At 40.2% G+C, this 19,471-nt stretch overlaps 1 protein-coding gene across 1 annotated transcript in view; it reads right to left on the minus strand.

Moving 5' to 3' along the window:
- The window catches only part of BOD1L1 (biorientation of chromosomes in cell division 1 like 1), a 37,120-nt gene extending 17,914 nt beyond the window's left edge, over window positions 1-19,206 (minus strand). Inside the window, exons 1-11 of the mRNA XM_065837947.2 lie at window positions 18,546-19,206; window positions 17,996-18,120; window positions 16,492-16,682; window positions 14,625-15,257; window positions 13,995-14,144; window positions 12,264-12,433; window positions 10,999-11,122; window positions 10,503-10,647; window positions 9,738-9,813; window positions 2,721-8,865; window positions 1,444-1,511 (exon numbers count right to left, since the gene is read on the minus strand). Of these exons, the coding sequence (XP_065694019.1) occupies window positions 1,444-1,511; window positions 2,721-8,865; window positions 9,738-9,813; window positions 10,503-10,647; window positions 10,999-11,122; window positions 12,264-12,433; window positions 13,995-14,144; window positions 14,625-15,257; window positions 16,492-16,682; window positions 17,996-18,120; window positions 18,546-18,749 (8,031 nt within the window). The 5' untranslated portion in view covers window positions 18,750-19,206. The remainder of the gene's footprint in view (window positions 1-1,443; window positions 1,512-2,720; window positions 8,866-9,737; window positions 9,814-10,502; window positions 10,648-10,998; window positions 11,123-12,263; window positions 12,434-13,994; window positions 14,145-14,624; window positions 15,258-16,491; window positions 16,683-17,995; window positions 18,121-18,545) is intronic.
- Between the last annotated feature and the right edge of the window lie 265 nt (window positions 19,207-19,471).

Consider the following 19,471-nt stretch of genomic DNA (forward strand, 5'->3'; position numbering starts at 1 on the left):
ACACAGACATCCAGAACAAGTATTTCTCACTCCCCTTCCTCATGTCATGATGAACATTGGCTTACCATAATCTACAACAGGCTTCAAAAGTTCTTATTAAGACAGCAATACAAACAGTAATAAGTACTAGCAGAACTTAGTCACATTACTGTTGCACAGTACAGTGCCATAACCTTGACCTCAGGGTTAACACTGGCACCAGAGTTCAGTTTAACAAGCAGATCTCAAGAGAAATATCAGGAAGTCAAGGTGCAATGCCTACTCTGAGTTTCAAAAATGACCAATATTCTAGAAATGTTCACATATACAGAAAAATATGTATCTGCAACGTATAACAAGGTACAATGAACTCTTTTCAACTTTTTTTTTTTTTTTCCAGTTCAAGTTGCAGATCAGCTATATGTTACCAATGCATAGGTAAGTAAACTTAGCTCCATATAGCATTAAGTCAGATCTGAACATTGTAAACTCAGATACAGTACCATGTGAACATGGCTATGCTGACTCCAGGCCATCTTAAGCTGGAAAACAGTACAAGTGTTTGCAGATGGAACTCAAATCAATAAAACCTACTAGACTGAAGCTGACGTGGACTTTCCGGAAGTGCATCCCAGGCATCAAAACCATGGTTCAGAAATACTCAACTGGTCTGCGCTGGAGCTGAAGTCAGTAAGCCTGTGCAGATCCACCCTTTCAGATGCGCCTGGGAGCCTCTGAACCATGCTTTCCCTCAAAATGTTTATCATGAGAGTTTGGCAAGATATGAATACATGGATCCAGCCCTATGTCTGAATGATTAACCCATCTGGAATCCTGGCTAGCATGGACCACAGCACAGACACACAAACAGCCTCAGCTTTGGTCTTACACAAGCTGTAAGTGACTGTGAGCACCAATACTCTGGATTAGCCAGGATGCCCTACTCTTCTGTTCCAGCATATAACAGGCTACAGTTATCACAGCACAGAACAGCAGCGAGTGTTCCACAAACACGTAGAGAAGTGGCATGTCTGAAGACTGACATGGGACCGATACAACAAAACAAAGAGTGGTGTATGTTTACAGTTTCAAAAAACTAAACTAACAACTGTCAGCTCTAAGTGCTAAGGCATGTATGACTATTTTACAAGGATTATCACAAGCAACATGCATACAGTATGACCAGTTCTAGAAAAAAGCAAACTTGCATGTCATAGCCACAGGAAGAGCATGGCTGGGGGGCACAGGGATTGGTTCTACCAGAGTTTAACAGGGCCAGCCTACAATTTAAATGCCAGCTGCTTAGGAAAGCACAGCTGAATAATCTGGAAAATAACCCTTTGAAAGTTTTGAAGTTCAAATAATTTGCTGCACAAAAATAAAAAAATATAGTAAGAAACCCTAGCAAGATGTATAATTACACAATAAATAGTATAGCCAAAATTTTCAAAATAACATAAATACCTCTTCAGGTCTCAAGTCAGTTTCACATTCTAGTTCTTCAGCCAACTTTGGTAAAGCTGCATTATTGCCTAATGAAATACAAATATGTTAAAATTATTAGATTACATTATGCTGCATTTATCTCATGCTACAGTAGGATACTATTTCTCAGTACCACCTCATGAACACAGCACAGGAATTTAATCCCTTCCTGTAGGCAATGGAAACAATAGCAAGTCTGTCTGCAGCAAACCAGCTCAAAAAAATAACTTGGCATCTGCAAGAATACAAGTACTTTTATGTTTTCCTTAAGTATAAAAGGATTGGAAAATATGGGCTATCAGGATTTACCATAGCTTATTTGCCAATTCTGACTTTGGCTTTTTTTCCTTGCTTTTCCTTTAAAAAAACACCAAAAGATTTTCTGACCAAATTCCAAATCACCACTGTATTAATAAATGCAGAACGAAAATTTAATACCAAGGATAATATTTTTCTTTAAGTGACAATAAGATGTAAAACTGTAAGTTCTAACACTGTAACCACTGAAATAATCCAATTTCCATAGACTGAAAGTTCAGCAGCTCCTGTTAGTGTTACTGTAATTTCATATAATCTTCAAACCCCATCAATTTCATTCCCCATGGGAACAGCTGTACACTTTCAACATCTGAAAAACAGGCCACGCTGAAAGCATCTTCACATTACTTCTACAGACTTTTTGGACACCTATTTCAAAAACCTGTTTATACAGTTTTTCCTAAACAAAAAGAAATAGTTATAACATGACAATTCATCAATGATGCATTCAAAGTGACTAAATTGTGGCTGCAGTCCACAAAATAAAGACTACCACTGCCACTGGTACTTATAGAGGCTACACTGATAGACAACAAGGATTGAGCAAAGCACCAAGACAGAAATACCTAAGTATGGCAGTTTACATTTTCATGGCTCATGTTTGTCTTTGTTTTATAAATGTTGAGTAACATTTTTCAAGCTTACTAGTTCAGCATATTTCCTTGACAAATTCCCAAAATGCCCAAATCTGCAGAGTGAGATTTCTCATCCCAAATATCAATAAAACTAGAGAGTAAAGCCAACTTTTGAGAAACTGGACCTGCACTGACATTATAAAAATGTTAGTGTATTTTTGAAGTAATAGCAAAGACAAACATGAGAAGGAAAAGGTTTTAAAAGCAGTACTTGATTGTCATCATTCCACAGTAAAATGTATGTATTTATGACAGCTTATAAGCTATTAAAAAAAAAAAAAAAAAAAAAAGAGAAAACCTCACCTGAATTAAAGGTTGAGTTACTTTTTTGAAAAGTAACTTCGATTCCAACATCATCTATTTTGATCAAGTTCGTTTTGTCATTACTGCCACAAAGCTCTTCTACATGCAACACAGGGAAGTTACGTTTTTCCCCTAATTCTGCTTCTATTGAAACTTCACCATTGTTGGTATTTACAGTCACTTCATTTGCAGAAACTAAGGAAGGAGCCTGTGCCCCAGGCAGGGGAGTCCTTATTTCAGAAAAGTCACTTTCTAAAAGCAAGTTTGAGTTAAATTTATAGTTTACATTCCTTAGAGTTTCACTCTCTACTGCTGCTTCTGAAATCATGCAAGAGAGTTCTGATGTAACATCCTCATGCAAAACATTTTCAGCTTGCTCATCATCCTCGCTTGCCTCTGAGGAAGGACTTGGACTCACAGCAGTCTCTGTGCTAATCTCCACACAAAGGCCTTCATCTACACTCATGAGGTTCACTGAATTTTCATCTGTTTCTGTGATTTCACTGTCTACTGTGGTCTGAGATGCTGCTGATTCTCCCCTCACATCACTCTCATGGGCCTCGTTCTCTCTACCAATGACAAGCAAAGAATTACTGCTGTTTTCTGGGCCTGTAGTCGATAGGATGCATCCAATCTGGTCAGCAGTACTGAAAATTTCCTCACTTTTGTCTTTTACTTCTGTAGTCTCAGTAGCAAGCTGACTTTCCTCTATGACTGTGAAAGTGAAGAGACTATCACATTCTTCCATTGTGCTCAGAGTGATCACTTCCCCCTCCTCCTTATCTCCTACACTTGAAGCAGCATGTTGTTCTTCACTGTTGGTGGCGACCCTCAGCACAGGAGCTCCACATTCTCCCACAAAAATCACAGAACCTTTGCTTTTTGCATCTGCATTGAAAGCAGCTAGTCCAAACTGTTCATCTACAGTTGCAGTGGTCTCCACTATCTTACATTCCTCCGATGCATTCGGGGAGATAATGGCATCTTCATCTCCATCTGCTACAATAAGCTGACTTTCAGCTTGTGGTGCTGCACTGATCAGGACTATCTCGCATTCTTCTGTCATGCTTGTAGTGATCATAGCAGCTTCATATCTTCCTTCTGTTTCTGAAGCAGTGAGTTTGTTTTCTTCTTGCATAGCTACACTAGACATAGGAGTTTCAAAACATTCTGCTGTACTTGTAGGTATCATTACTGTTTCATTTTTTGACTCTGTGTCTGACATATGTTGAATCGCCTCTTCTGTGACTTCACCTGACATTAGGATTACTTGTTCTTCCACAACACTTGTGGAGATCATAGCACACTCATCTTTTTCTTCCTTACCACTAGCAGTTGGGTGGCCTTCATCATTGTCATTATCGTCTCCCCCTGCACTAGATTCACTAGGCATGGGAACCTCATATATTTCCATGTCTATAGAAACCATAGCATTCTCATTTATTTCTTCTGCCTTCACAGAGGGGAGCTGACCATCATATTCAATAGCTGCACTTGACATAGGAGCCTCAAATTCTTCCACAATACTGGTGGAAATCATAGTACATTCATCCTTCTCCTGCTTACTGCTACAAGTAAGCACACACTCCTTGAACTCTGTAGCTGTACTGGGCATGGGCACATCTGTGTCTTCAGTGTCTATTAAGACCATAGAGCTTTCCTGACTTTCAGTGGCTCTTGCAACAGTAAGTGGACCTTCCTCAGCATCCAAGGCTGAATGTAAGGGAACATCACTTTCTTCCACTGTACTGGTAGAAATTATATCACCTTTTATTTTTTCTTCTCTGTCAGCAGGAACAGGAGAATTCTCATCTTCTGTTGGAACTGCACTACTTATAGAGGCATCAAGTTCTCTGCTGCCAAAGGAAGTCATGGCATTCTCATGTTCATCTTCAGTGTCAGACTGACTCTTATCTTGCACTGCCATAGCACTGGTCATGGGACCCTCACATTCCTCAGCATCTAAAGGAATCAAGGTACCTTCAAGCTTTCCTATATGCGGAGTCAATGCCCCCTCATCTGCAGCACTTGCACTTGTTACACTGCTTTCAACAATGCCTTTAGCATTTTTGCAGTTTGTGGCACAATTAGTTTCTTCCTCTGCACTCATCATGCTATCAACAGTAAGCTTATTTATATTTATGCCAGCCACTCCTGACTCTGCTTCCATTTGTTCAGCAACTATGCAGATAATGGAACTTTCACCTTCTCCTGCACCTATACAAATCAGTGCATTTTCACTTTCCATTCCTGTACAAGTAGAAGCATGCTCATTTTCTTCATTTCCTCTTCCTGTACTGGTCACAATGTCCTCACCTTCTTCATCCTCTTCTTTTGAACCTGTACTAGTCACAAAACCTTCATCATCACACAGACCTACACTGACTGTAGCAACATTGGCTTCTTCCTTTGCTCTTGTACTGTCCATTAGACTTTCACACTTTTCAGCTTCTAGGCAAACTGCAAACCCCTCGTTGCTGTCCTCTAGACCTGTGCAGACTACTGAAATTTCGGCATCATCTTCTGGGGTTATGCCTGTGCTGGTCACTGCACTTTCACCATTTACAGTATCCTCAGATTTGTCACTTGTTCCAGTTGTGGCACTGTTGTTTGCAACCATTGCAATACAAGCACCAGTTACAGTGCTTTCTCCCTGGGCATCTGTACCAGTAACTGAGCAGATGATGAAGTTATGACGTCTTTCTTCTGCACCTGTGCAAGTCACAGTACCTTCATGTTCTTTCACTTGGCCAGCTGTCACACTGCCCCTAAATTCACTTGAGCTGTCACCACTTGTTGACCCTTCACCTGTTTCTGTTCCTGCACTAGTTACAGCACCATCACTCTCCACTTCACCTAAGCAGGATACAGAACTTTCAAATTTGCCTGTATCTACACAAGCTGAAGTCTTTCGCTTTTCTTCAGAGCCTGCACTAGTCACAGCATCATCTTTTTCTTCTGCCCCGGCACTATTTACATTATCTTCAATTTCTACTCCACTTGCATTGACTGAATCCTTAACACTTTCTTCTGCATCAACCATGGTACAGTCACCATCTTCTTCCCCTTCTGTACTTGTTAGGAAACTTTCACTTTCTGCCAATCCTTCAGTGACAACACTGCCACCACCTTCTTCAGCTGCTGCAACAGTACACTCACCAACATCAGCTCCTGTGCTGAAACTGCTGCCCTCACTACTTTTTACCCATATGCCTGTTGTGAAACCCTCATCAGCTTCTATGCTTGTGCAGATTACCGTCACCTCACCTTCTTCTTCTGAGCAAGTGGTTGTAGCATCACTGTCCTTTTCAGAATGTGATGCACCGTCAGCTCTTTCTTCTCCGGTGCTAGTGGCCATTACAGTGCTCTTGATGATCTTTTCTGTGCTAGTTCCTATCACAGTGGCTGGAGTTGTTTGCAGGTCGCTGTACAACAAACTAAATTTACTACTTCCTGCACTGGTACCTACTGCACTGCTTTCATTTCTATCTTCCACACCAATCACACTATTCCCTTCTTGCCCACTGGCTATAATAGAGTTTTTGACTGTTCCTTCAGGAACTCTTTCAAGCACTAACACAGAGGAAGATTGTATCATATCATCAATATCATGCACCTCATTCTTTTCCACGTTATCCATCACTGAGCTGCTTTCTCCCTTTATGGAAGGATCTCTACCCAAGTACTTTCTTGCTTTTCTACTTAGGAGAAGTTCTTCTGTTATATCCCCACAATCTTCAGTTATGTCAGCCATTAAGTTTTCCTCCCTCATTTTCAACTCACTTCGCTGAGTGCTTTCTAACTTTGCCTCTTCATCATAATCTTGACTAGGTAACCCAGCTGTGCTGTCTTCCATTGTGGGTTCATCAGGCTGGGGCACCTCGTTATCTTTTTCTATACTCTTTGTCATACTGTTGTCACCACCATCTTTCATGACAGAACTCAGCACTGCACTATCTTGTTGCTTCATGTATACAACCTGTGCTGCATCACTCTTCAAAATGAAAGTATCCTCAAATACAGAAGTCCCATCTGAATGATGGCATTCTTTAGACATACTACTACAGGAATCTGTAAAATCAGAGATATCCATATCCATGGACTTTGCATCAGCAGCATCTTCTCTGGAAGAATTAATTGCTAAAGGAACATCATCTGAATTAGAATTTATCACAGTTTTAAAATTCTTTGGTTTTCTGCTGTCTTCTGAAGCTTGATCCTTACTGGGAACATTCAGTAAGACACTACTGCTTTTTTCATACACACCACTCATTTGATAAGCCCCTTGTTTATTGGGTCCTTGATTCATCGAAGCTTGTTTGGACAAAACGTTTAAGGCACCAACTTGTTTATCAGAGATATCTTCTTGTTTAATAGTTTTTTCAGCTGCAGGTAGAAACTGCAATTCACAAGCTTCAGGATCTGCCAAGCTGTATTTTGATTCCTCATTTGAAACAGAGAGAGGTATTTTTTCTTTTGCTGCACATTCAGCACCTGTGGCTTGGAGTGAGTTTTGAATGTTTTTTCCTTTGACATTAGATGCTTCCTGTACTTTTGTCTGTTCCAAATCAAGTTCCATCAGCTCTTCCTCATGACCAGAATGCAAGTCATCATTATTCATACTTGACTTCTGAGAGGCTGGAGCATGGCTGCTTTCGGTTGTGCTAGTTGACTGCTTTGCCTTTCCAAGTAAATCTTGGTTTGATATACTGCCTTTTCTGTTTTCACTGGTTATCTTCTTACTTTGTTTTTTATCCATTGCCACCATGGTGCTCAATACTTTTTCATGCCCACTATCCATTTCTTTAATATCTTTATCTTCCGATTTGATACTCTCTTCCTTCTTCTTTATTTCCTTGTTGTTGTGCTTTAGGTTTCTGCTTTTGTGACCTTCAGCAGAGAACCTCTTTTCTAGTTTGGAATTGCTTAAATCTTTATCACCTCTATATTTCTCTTTCACAGATCCTCTTTCTCCAGAATGTGACTTCACTTTGTGACTGAAGTCTTTTTGTGATCCCTGAGTCAATTGTGTGCCACTTACAAGCTCAAACTCAGCACCGCTCTCCTCAAAAACTTTGTCTTCATTCTTGGATTTGCGTTGCTTATCTGAATCATTCTCTTCCGTGCTCTTCTCTTTGTCTAGTTTCTGACCAGTCTCTTGTTTTATTGAAGTTTCCTGTAATTCTGCTTCAGACACTTTGAATTGTTTATTATGACTCTTTGACTTAGACTTTAACAAAATCTTGTCTTCTACAAGGCTCTTAGATCTTCGTCTGTCTTTATGAACACCATCTTCTTGTTTCAAGTTACTATCAGAGTTAACTGATTCTATTTCATGTTTATCTTCTGAGTAGCTTTCGCTCCTTCTGTGTGTTGCAGAAACAAGTTGCTTTGAGGCACTTAGGGAATCCTTTTGTGGCCTAGAATCACTCAGGGACCTTTTGGACTTGTATTCTGCTCTTGATTTTTCTGTTGAGAGATGTCTGTCTTTTTTATTTTCCTTACGCAGCGATTCTTCAGCTTTTAAGGTTGATTCAGAAATATTTTTCCCATCTTTTCCTGTTACTGATATTTTACGTTCACTTCGGTGTTTATTTTTTTTTTCATATTTGTCATCTGAGGAAACTTTAATTTGTTGATTATGCTTCTGACCACCATCCTCTCCTTTCAAACTTTTCTCAAATGAATGGAGTTCAACATCTTCACCTGATTTGTGAAGACCATCTCCTTTATACTTGTGCTTTAAAGAAACTTTATCTTCTAAAGCAGTTCTTTCCTTTTCATTTTTATCTCTGTAAGACTTGGCTTCTTTTTTGGCAGCATTTCTCATATGTTGAATTTCTGTGTCACTATCTTTTTTGGGGTGTTTTTCATTTTTAAATATGGATTTCTGCTTCTGTAGTTCTTCAGTATTGACTTCTGCTCTATCCAATTGTCTTTTTGGATCCCTTGTTTCACTGTCCTGCTGAGCTCCTTCAGCCTGAAGAGAGGTGGAGGTTTTTCTTTTATGTTCTTTTTCTGCTTTAGAATCACTTTTGCTTTCCTCAGTTGAATGCACTGATTCTGAAAGTCTTCTAAGCTGTTTAGAGATTTCACTTTTCCCATGATTATGCTTCAATTCTTTGGAAGAATTTTTTTCACAAGTCTATAAAAGAAAGTTTATTATATATACATAAGCAAGTGTTACACAGCTCCTTTGCCACATGACCAAACAGAATTATTAAGGGCAAACTCTCCATAAAAACAATATACCAGAGAATACACTTAACATCGCAATAAAAATTTACCTAAAATATTGTCAGTAAGAAAGTGAAACTTGCCATTTTCATCCTAACTATCTGCCATTGTGGGAAAATCCAAAGAAACAGAAGTTAACCTTAAGCAGTCTGTTTGAATTTGAGTATCTTTTCTTTATAAAGTGATTTTTCTTCCTTAAATGATTTAAATGGCTTTTTAAATGGACAATCACAATTGCAAATACTCCATAAATTACTTCAAATAGCCATTATGTTATCTGTCTAAAAAAACCCCCACAAAAGATAATTCTATACTTCCATTTGAACTTCCAACTATCACTTTTTCTTTTTGTTAATAATATTGTTGGTAAAAACTCACCATAAAAAAATCTCTTTATTGTTTGCACTACATTCAGTTTTCATTTAACTTCCTACTGAGAAGTTTACATAGATCAAGCTCCTCAAGTCTTTGCCTATTAGACACACTTTGCTCTTTTATAAAACCCAGCATGTGTCACAGAATAGGGCTTAAATTATATGTCATGTTCTACTGCAACATGCGTCAGCACCAAATACATAAACTGCATATTCTAGTGGCTACTGGAATTCAGAAAACATTACTACAGCTATGTCAGATCACTAACCCAACTGAAAGAACTAGTAGAAAAAACAAGCTAGTAAGAACAAACTCAATATTACGCAGTTCAGTATGGACATATGAACAAATACAGTTATAACTTAAAAGGAAAATCACAAGGTTTATAATTTAAGACACACATACCTCATTTGTCTTTTGCATTTCTTTAGTATCTTCTTCAGATGGCTCATACTTCTTTTTGCAGCCATCTTCCGCATGCCTAAAACAGGTATTTAGACAATTAAGAAAAATGAGTATCATCCTAACATTGGTTTGTAAACTTTCTGCTTTTAAGGCTGAAGGAGAGAGCCACACACACTAATAATACTGAAATAGAATGCTGTCACGTAACTTTTGACTAGTCAATTTGTCCAAGCTTTTTTCTCTTGGCAAATTACATGTGCCAACTCCACAGATATTCTTTGGACATCAGTGCTTTAAAGCAGAGAATATTTGTATGACCATATTAGTACTATAGTTGTTCCTGTTAAATGGGTAAGAGATCTCCTTGCCCTAGAAAAAAAATCCACTGTGTCCTTATTGTAGAGAACCTTAAAAACACTAGTTTTCTCTTTCAGAAACCCATGTATAGACAGATGCATACACGTGTATGTATCTATGTAAAACATCACTTTAAAGACCAAGGCAACTAACTGATGTATTAGATGCACAAACATCTAAAAGTTGTCCATTCTCGTGCTACTGCAGTCTGAGCTGCAGCATACTTAAGCAGCTATAATTCCATTTTCTGCCTGAACTTCATGCTTACTAGTAACAAAATTATGTGAATATTTTAAGAGGAAATTGTTAAATTGGGTAAGGCTAGCTGCAAAATTGAAGAGAACCTTTTCAAGTCTGCAAAAATGAATATACAAAAACATAATTCCTTTTGAGAAAACACATGAATACCTTGAATCTCTTTTTCTTTTTCTGCTCAAGGCTACTTTTTTTTCTAAAAATTTCTGTTCTTTAAGCACATCCTTAATGCTGGTACCAGTAGCTTTTGACTCATGACTTCTTGATGAAGGTTCTTCTAAGTTCAAGCCACTTTTTCCTAAAATAATACACAGATGGTGAAATACATAAGTATGCCCTTATATTACTGTTTCAGCTATAAAAGTGACTGAAAGCAGTAGAGAGTACTCACCTGTAGCAGAGAATACTAGTGTATACAGGTATTAATTGTGTTTAAGCAATGTAACAATATATGAAAGCATATATGAAAAAAGACATGTAATTTTGCATTAATAATTTGAATTATAAATTTTTCTGTTACATCACTGTTGAAATGTTGAGTTTTGAAGGGAAATGACCAGAGACCTATTACCAATATGTTACCCTGAATGGTTTTTTCCACCAGAAGAGAGTACAAGAGGGGTGGGGGGTAATGTTATACTTCTCATACCTTTAGCATTTTGATTTCCAGTTTTTAGGGATTTTGTTTTTTCTGCAGCCTTCTGTTTACGTTTTTCTTCAAGTCTCTCTCTGTTAATTTGTCTTCTTAGGAGTCTCTCTTCCTTTTCTTTGGCCTGAAGATATAAAACCAAGGGAAACAATTATTTTATCATTAGGTCAAAGAGTATTCTTTGAATACAAATGCATGTCTAAAACCCACTGAAAACAGAACATCGTAGCTTGGGGAAAACTAAAAAATAAATAGTCCTTAGAAATCATTATATGGAAATTAATGGAATCCTCTAATACTTCTGTGAAGTGAAATAGCTGAGTTCCAAAGAGTTTCATTGCCACTTAATACTGCAGATCGAGGCTATGAGAACTTCTCAAAGAATATTTAATTATTTTAAAAATATATATAATACATACACAGAATATATGTATTAGATATATATATATATATATATATATATATATACACACAAATACATATAAATTAAAAAATCATTTAGCCAAAGGAAAAAGATGTAAAAACTGCTGTTCCCTCTTCTGTATTCTGGTCTTTCTTCCACAGAACATAGGAAACACGCTTAAACTTCTCTCTCCATTTTTAATGGTCAAAGACATGCTACAAACTACTGATTTCATGGACAGGAAGAACTACCTTTGTAAAGAGATGATGTAATGAATTAGCCTGCAGTAGCCAACACAAGCTCAAATTACACAAAACCACATTGAAGGCAGGTTGCAGTTAGATACTTTTTCCACTCATATTGTCATTACATACACTAAATCTGCTGAAGACCAAGCTTTTAACATGTGTGTCAGTTTTTACTCTCCATATCAAATCACTCAGTTAAGAAAGGATCCACCTATTGTTGTGATTCTGCAAAGACACTGTGTGTAATTCATAACTCCTCTGTCCACACCAAAAGACTATTCGTTTTAGAGAAGGGGAAAAAGGGTGGAAAAGTATGTCATTGCTTTCACCACCTGATTCCTTCAAACTATTTTATATTTATATATATGTGTGTGTGTGTGTATATATATATATATATATATATAAAAAAATAACTATTCCCTGGAGAGTGGATCATGCAATATTGGTGGGAGTCTGAAGAAGAAGCAGTTGTAACACACTGGGAAAAAAAACCCAATGAAGTGAGAAGAAACAGAAGACTCCCCCTCACAAACCATCACCAAATAAGAAGTGGAATCTCTGTGCTGAAAAGTTCAAGGAGCTAGAACGCAAGCAGTAACAAAATGCACTCTTACAATGGACTGACGGCGTTGTTCTACAGTTCGTTCATCATCGGAATCACTGAAGTATTTGGAGTACAAGAAAGGCTTGCGAACATAAGTGTGACGAACAGGCTTGGCTTTCCCATCACTCAGCTCATTAGCATGAGGCTTTGTCTTATGTTGACTGTTTTTCTCCTCTTCATCTGATGAAAGGTTAGTGAAGTGCAGAGATATATTCATAAATTAGGGCAGTCTTTTCACTGTGACTTTTAAGGAGACAAAGCTACTCAAAATATATTAACAATTATTTATTCTAAAAACAAACAGTTAAAAATACTGAACTCTTTAACATAAATAAAAACCAAACACAAACCTACATTAGATTATGAAAACCTGAAAGGTATATTCATGTATCTGTGCACACCATTCAGCCAAAAAATTGTACGATACAAACCCCAGAAAAAAATGGGGTACAACAACTGGGCTTACCCTCTTGCCTGTAATCATGTTATCACAGAATCACACAGAATCACAGAATGTTAGGGATCGGAAGGAACTTCGAAAGATCATCTAGTCCAATCCCCCTGCCGGAGCAGGAAAACCTAGATGAGGTTACACAGGAAGGCGTCCAGGCAGGTCTTGAACGGCTCCAGAGTAGGAGACTCCACAACCTCCCTGGGCCTGTTCCAGTGTTCTGTTACCCTCACTGAGAAGAAGTGCCTTTTTACATATAGTACTTAGTAGTTAACACCACATAGTCAATCAGAATATGATTTCTGCTATGTATTAAATTAAGCTTCTTCCCTACACCAAAAAGTTTGTACAATATTTGAGAACATGTAAACTAGATAGGCTTACTGAAATATATACACAAAACACATTGTTGTTTCTATTCATGCATTATTCAAGTAGAAATAAATAAATTTATTTCAGTTTCATCTGGATTACTAGAAACAGAGCAAAAACATTTGTGTCTCGTACTGTACAAATTATTTGTATCCCTGAAATATACTCAGGACTTGCTTTCACTTCACAAGTATTTAGTCAGAACTGAACACAATATGTCATGTTTAAAGATAACACCAAATCCAGAGAATATGCAAGTAATTCAGTACTTCTAAATCATATTTTTAGAACAGAAAAGATAAGCTCACAGCATACAAGAGACAACTCATTCAGGTATTAAGGCACTCTATACAATGAAGTGGAAAGTCTTATTAGCTGCAAAAGCCACATATCTGCAGAATCAGAGTCTGAGGCCTGCTCTAGATAAGGAAAACACAAAAAGGTAACCCAGGCAGTGAAAAGATTTGGTGTTGCCAAACTCTTCAAGCTAAATCCATTCCTGTTCCTTCTACTGTGGTCAGGCATAATTTGAAGATCCCTGCAGTCCTAAATCTGTAAAACCAACCTGATCTGCAAAGTCAGCTACGACCACTACCCTGCAGTCACAAACAAAACACTCCAATATTATAACAAAGAAAAGTGATATATCCATCACCATTAAGTGTTTTTGTTGCCTACGAAATACTGTAGTACAAATGAGATTTAGAGTGCTTAGAATACATAAAGCTATTAACAAATATATTAAAAGTATGTTCACTACTCGTATTTTGTAATTTTGTAAAATACTATCCATTCCACAAATTCTTTCTCTAAATAAATACAAAAAAGCATACTGCAAAACCTCAAATTTATGATACGATGCATTCAACAAAAGCATTGTGTATTCTTCCTTTCTACTTAACAATCTAATTACTTTACCATCTGATGTGATCTCCCCCTCTTCAGTACTGTCAGAAATTACAGTCTCCTCTTCAGTCTCCTCTTCAAAGGACGAAAGGTCACTGGTATGGACGGAGCTGACAGTGATGTCACTGAGTACATCCATATCTGAATCTACTGATGTATTTTCTTACAAAGGAAGAAACAGAAAGAAATGGCTGTAATGCAGCGTACTGTATTTGACAAACTTTTCCTACCAAAACAGTGATTTTGCCACTGAAAACAGATTTATCTAAGAACAAGAAATAAGAAAAAAAATTTGCAACACCTTAGTGAAATGTGCTTAGGCTAATCCCGGTTTACTCCAAACAAAAATCACCCCAAGGTACAACCAGAAACTTTAAATGCAGACTAGAATCTTTGAGAGAACTTGTCAGGGTAAGGCAGATGACCAATCACACACTTGAGGAATCAAAGTTCATCCAATTCCTAATGTGGGTACCTCAGTCAAGGGAGATGAACCAAGACTTAGCTGTGGCTAGCTACACAATTTGGCTAGAACTAGCAGAGAATCTACATTCCAAATATACCTCTGATTCACTTCATCAATATGCTTAAAAAAACCAAACCATATACATATTTTAAGGAAGAGAATTGCCCACACCATACCTTCTCTAGTTTCTTTAGTGCTTTCTGTTGGTTTATGTTTATTGCTATTTTTTTCTGACACCAACTGTTTCACTGGTTCTGACTCTCTTGCTTGCTTTTCTTCTTTTGACTTGGTAGTATCATCACTTTTCTTCGAATGCTCAGACTTTTTGTCAAGTTTTTCCTTCTTTTCTTTCCTTCTTTCACCTTTTTCACTACTGTCTGGTTTCTTGTCATATTTATCCGATAATTTACTCCTTTGATCTTCACTTTCCTGTTGAATTTCTTTACTTGTATCTTTACTTATAAAAGTCAAATTATTAGTATCCTTTGCTGAAGTTTTTATTTCTTCACTTTGGCAGGGAAGTTCATTTAAATCTTCACACTTTGCAAATGTTTCAGCCCCTTCTCCAGAAAGATCACAAATTGCTTTCTCCCTGTCTGGCAAGTCCTCCACATTTCTCTCTCTGTCAGTGCTACCATCCACACTTTGCTGAGATGAGAGTCTTTTTGCAACTTTGTCATTGTTCTTGGGATTTGAGTTCTCCGTTGAAGCCCTAGCAGCACTTGCTTCTTGGTTAAGAGAAGTTATTGTTTCCAATATTGACATTGCATCACTAGCTACGTTGCCACTAGGAGTTGTGGCAGAGACACCTTGAACAGTAAGAAAGAAAATAGTTTTAGTACATCTTAGTTTCTGTAATTCCATTCAGACAGAATTTTAATCAACTGAAAGGAAAAACAATAAATTACTCTATCTAAAATAAGTAAAATTAACTAAAAGGATTGACTAATTTTGCATTTAGAGATTCTGGCTTAAAAAAAAAACCCAAGATGATGCATTCCTGCAGTGATTATGATCTGGTTACTGGAGATTCATTTTCCTCTGTGACATATCGCTGTTCCTGAGATCAGCTAAATGAAGCAGGGGTTGTCTATGGGAAGGATGTTCTGAGCACAATCCTTGTTCAATTTCACCATCATCCCATTTGGGATGATGACTCTGCAGAAGCACAATATACAATACTGTAGGTGAAAGTCTGTATCTCATACCTCTGATACCTCCACGAGTGACATGGAAAATGGACTCAGCATATTAATTATACAACAACAAGACTATAAGAAATAACTTATCACTTTCCAATCTTCTTAGAAGCACCTCTGAAGACAGATGAGAAAGGGTTAACTTGACTAGCACTAAGAACTGCAACTAGGTAGTTAACTCATGTACTTTAAAGGAAGTGGGCCTCACAGAAAAAGGGGTAGGATTTAAATAAAGGCTATGGTTACAAATAGATGGATGGCTGTGGAGTCTTAGGAAGGGAAAGAATGGACAATTACCTGCAGGAGTGTTTACAAGTCGATACTCGACAACATGAATGAAAATCATAAAGAAAAAGTGCTGTGTTTATAAACAAACTGAAGATTGGCTGATTTACAGAAAAACTAAAGCTCCTGAGAGGACCTTAGCCATTCAAATTTCACAGCACACAGCAACTGCATTAATACAGCTGTCTCAGTTTTTTTTTTTGGTCTGATCCACCAATGCATGAAAAAATTAGATCATTCTTCTGTTAAAGATATGTCTTATCTGATCCTATAGTACTTACATGGCCAAACCCTGAGACCAACTTTTTTTCCCCTACAGTAAACTGATCACTTGTAATCTCAAGCAGAAGTGACAGAGTGACATGGTGGTACCTGGCAACATCTCCCTTGCCTTCTACCTTTATACAGGTAGTAAGAGACAAGTATTATGGTACGCTGCTGGGAGCTCAGCTTGTTAATACTGATGCTAACAATTCTGTGCTAGCATCAAACCTCGTCAATGTTTCCTCTCTCTTGATAAACTTCTGTTAATAGACTGCTCAGAGAAATGGCAGAATACCTTGTACTGTAATAGAACCATCTGTTTTCTCCTCACTTGGAGTTGTACTGAGGCCTGCCTCCTCTTTGTGATTCAATGTGGCTAAAAATTCATGGACAGCTTTTTCCACCTGAGGTCTGAATGTATGGTTGATCTTTGGGTCCACAACCTGAGAAATAATCCTGTCAATTCCAGATTCCAACATTCCAGACCTGAAACAAAGTTACATGAATACTTAATAAGAAAAATGACTTTTCAAGAACATCTTAACAAAATATGCTCATTTAGATGCGACGTAAACACTCTTAAAAACTTCTAATGAAACATTAACATTTTCTGAGCATCACTTCAGGTATGTATTTAATCGGCTGCTCTCTCTAAGCTTCGTAACTAGGAAAAAAATACTACAGAAACAAAGCAATCCAACTGCATGGAATCAATGCATCAAACAGCCCGTTGTTATGTCATTAGTGGTCATGCCTAGAAGTATTATTTAACCATAAAAAGGACATTCGTAGAAAAAAATAAAACAAATATTATGTTATTATTTCCCACGACATAAAACAGATCAATTTGAGAAAGCATGAGGGACAAACAAATACTACACCAGTCATCATCACCCTAAGCTACATTCTTCCCAATACAGTGTAACATCTCAGAGTTCCACAGCTTTACAGAACACATCTAATCTTCAGTAAAATCAAGTTAATGACAATAGAGAGCTTTGTAACTGCAGGTTCTCTCTAGACCCCTGTAACCTTTTGCGGAATGTACACTGTCTCTTGTTGTCATCCCTTCTCTAAAAAGAACCAAAAGCCCCCCAAAACAACAACCACTCCCCTCCAAACAAACAAAACAGCTCCATAGTACCAGATGTCAATGGCATCATTACACCATAACTGAATAAGTTCATTCCCAAATCCCTTGTTTGACCCAATTTAGTGACAAAACTCATGCTACTTTGAATAGATTTCCTAACATTTCTTTTGACTCTAAGTTTTGAGAAGAAAAGTTTGAGAAAACCCTCATGAAATAATGTAACATTAGATAAGTGATTGACATCATTTTCACATAACAGCAGCTCTGAAAAGTCTCTTCTCTGTCTAGCTAGATTCACATCCAGTGTTTTGACTAGTAAATTTAGCTTTGTAGTCTGCAGATCTTAGTTTGTCAAATAATTTTTTCTTTGCTCAAAACTTGATGATAATCGCAGTTTTACAAATATCTCCCTTAAAAGAAACAGGAAAGACACACTTTAGCTAGGGTGTCACATCTAAAGTTAGAAACAAGCCTTCCACCCCTGCATCAAGTTGGATCTGACAAAATAATATTTGCAGTGTAATTCTGACTAACATGGATGGTGAGTCTCTATCTGAAATAATACCATGTTTTAAATGCTAAAGAAAAAGCTTATTCAGAAATTCCTTCCAAGAAAGCAGACACTTTACAATTGACCTAAAGCTTCTGTCACCTCCTACGGTATATGAGCATGTTCAAACAGAGAAAGCCCAGGACTGTCACTTACTTGAGAACCTGCTGCCTAATGTTATTTCTCAGCTGGTTCTTGTTGAGATGAGGACTCCAGGTATGAGTTGCCAAATGATTGGAAACAAAGTTGTCAACGCGCTGTCTCAAATTCTGGTAGGCAGGCTACAAAGCAACAACAGAGAGGTTGGACAGGAGGGTTTTGGGAAGCAGTTATCCTCCCGGAGACCGGGATGAAGAGCTGGAAGCCCTATCGGAGCCCCCAGCCCCCCAAAAGTGCAGCTGCTTCCTTGCAGCGACCACAGCGCGTTAAACAGGCCCTTGTCGCTACAAACCCGGGTGCACGGGCACCGCCAGCCCACACTCCCTGTGCCAACAGGGGCTCCGCTCTGCCCCGGTACACCGAGCACAGCCCCGGGCCCGGCCGGAGCCCCTCGCCGATCTCCCGTACCCCGCCGCCACCCCCGGGCCGGGACCTGTCGCTTCCGGACAGGCTCAGCCGCCCCCGACGTGCCGGAGCCCGGGGACAGCCACCGGCGGGACGCCGGGACCCACCCGAGGCGCCGGCAGCCGGGCCCGCCCGCCCGCACCTTGGTGTCCACGTCGGCCAGGCAGTCGCGGCGAAACTGGTCGAAGAGCCCCTGGCTCTTGAGGTGGTTGACGATCATGGAGACCAGCTCGGGTTCGGACGCACCGCCCCCCACGGCGGCCCCGGCCCCCGGCAGCGGCGGCGGCTGCTGAGGAGGCGGCGGGGGCGGCGGTGGCGGGGGCTGCGGCTGGGGGTTGCTGGCCATGGGGGCGGCGGGGCGGCGCGGCCTGCGCAGAGCGCGGCTGCCGGCTCTCCCGGCCGGACCCCGGGACGGGGCTTGTTACCGAGCAGCGGCCGCGGCAGCGCTGACCCCGGAAGCGAAAGGGAACGGAGGGAGGAAGCGCCGGGCGATGGGAAGGGAAGCAGCGACGCCGCCGCCGAGAGCGGCGCCATCGGCGCGAGGCGAACACTGCCGGAACCGCGCGCAGCCGCCGCGGGCCCTTTAAGGAGACGGAGGGGGCGGAGCCGCTGGCGGCCCGCTCCAGTGGGGCCCCGGTCCGGCGGCCGGGCGGGGGAAAGGGGCGGCCGCGGCGGCCCTAAGCCCCCGCCCGCCTTGCCGGCAGCCCCCCAGACCGCGCGGCCGCGCCTGGGCGCTGCGGGCACCGCGGGGCCGCCCGCCACCCCAGCCGCCCGCCGCCCTGCGCCGCGCAGCTGCCGTGCTCCCCGGCGGTGTCCCCACAGCTCCGCCCCGCGCCCCGCCCCTTCCTGCGCTGGCCGCCATCATGGTGGGGGCAGCGTCGCGCGCTTCCTCCCCGAGGCGCGGGGCGGGGCAGGGGGCGGGGCCTGTCAGACGCTGCGTGCGGCGGGGCTCGGGGGACGGGACCCGTTAACGGCCACTGACGGACGCTTCACTCGCCCCCCTCGCGCTGCCGCCGCGGCCGCTGTCGCTGCCAGCCGGAGGCTCAGGTCTTTGCATGGGATCCCGGC

This window comes from Patagioenas fasciata, chromosome 4 (assembly GCF_037038585.1).
Source record: "Patagioenas fasciata isolate bPatFas1 chromosome 4, bPatFas1.hap1, whole genome shotgun sequence".
Classification (NCBI taxonomy): domain Eukaryota; kingdom Metazoa; phylum Chordata; class Aves; order Columbiformes; family Columbidae; genus Patagioenas; species Patagioenas fasciata.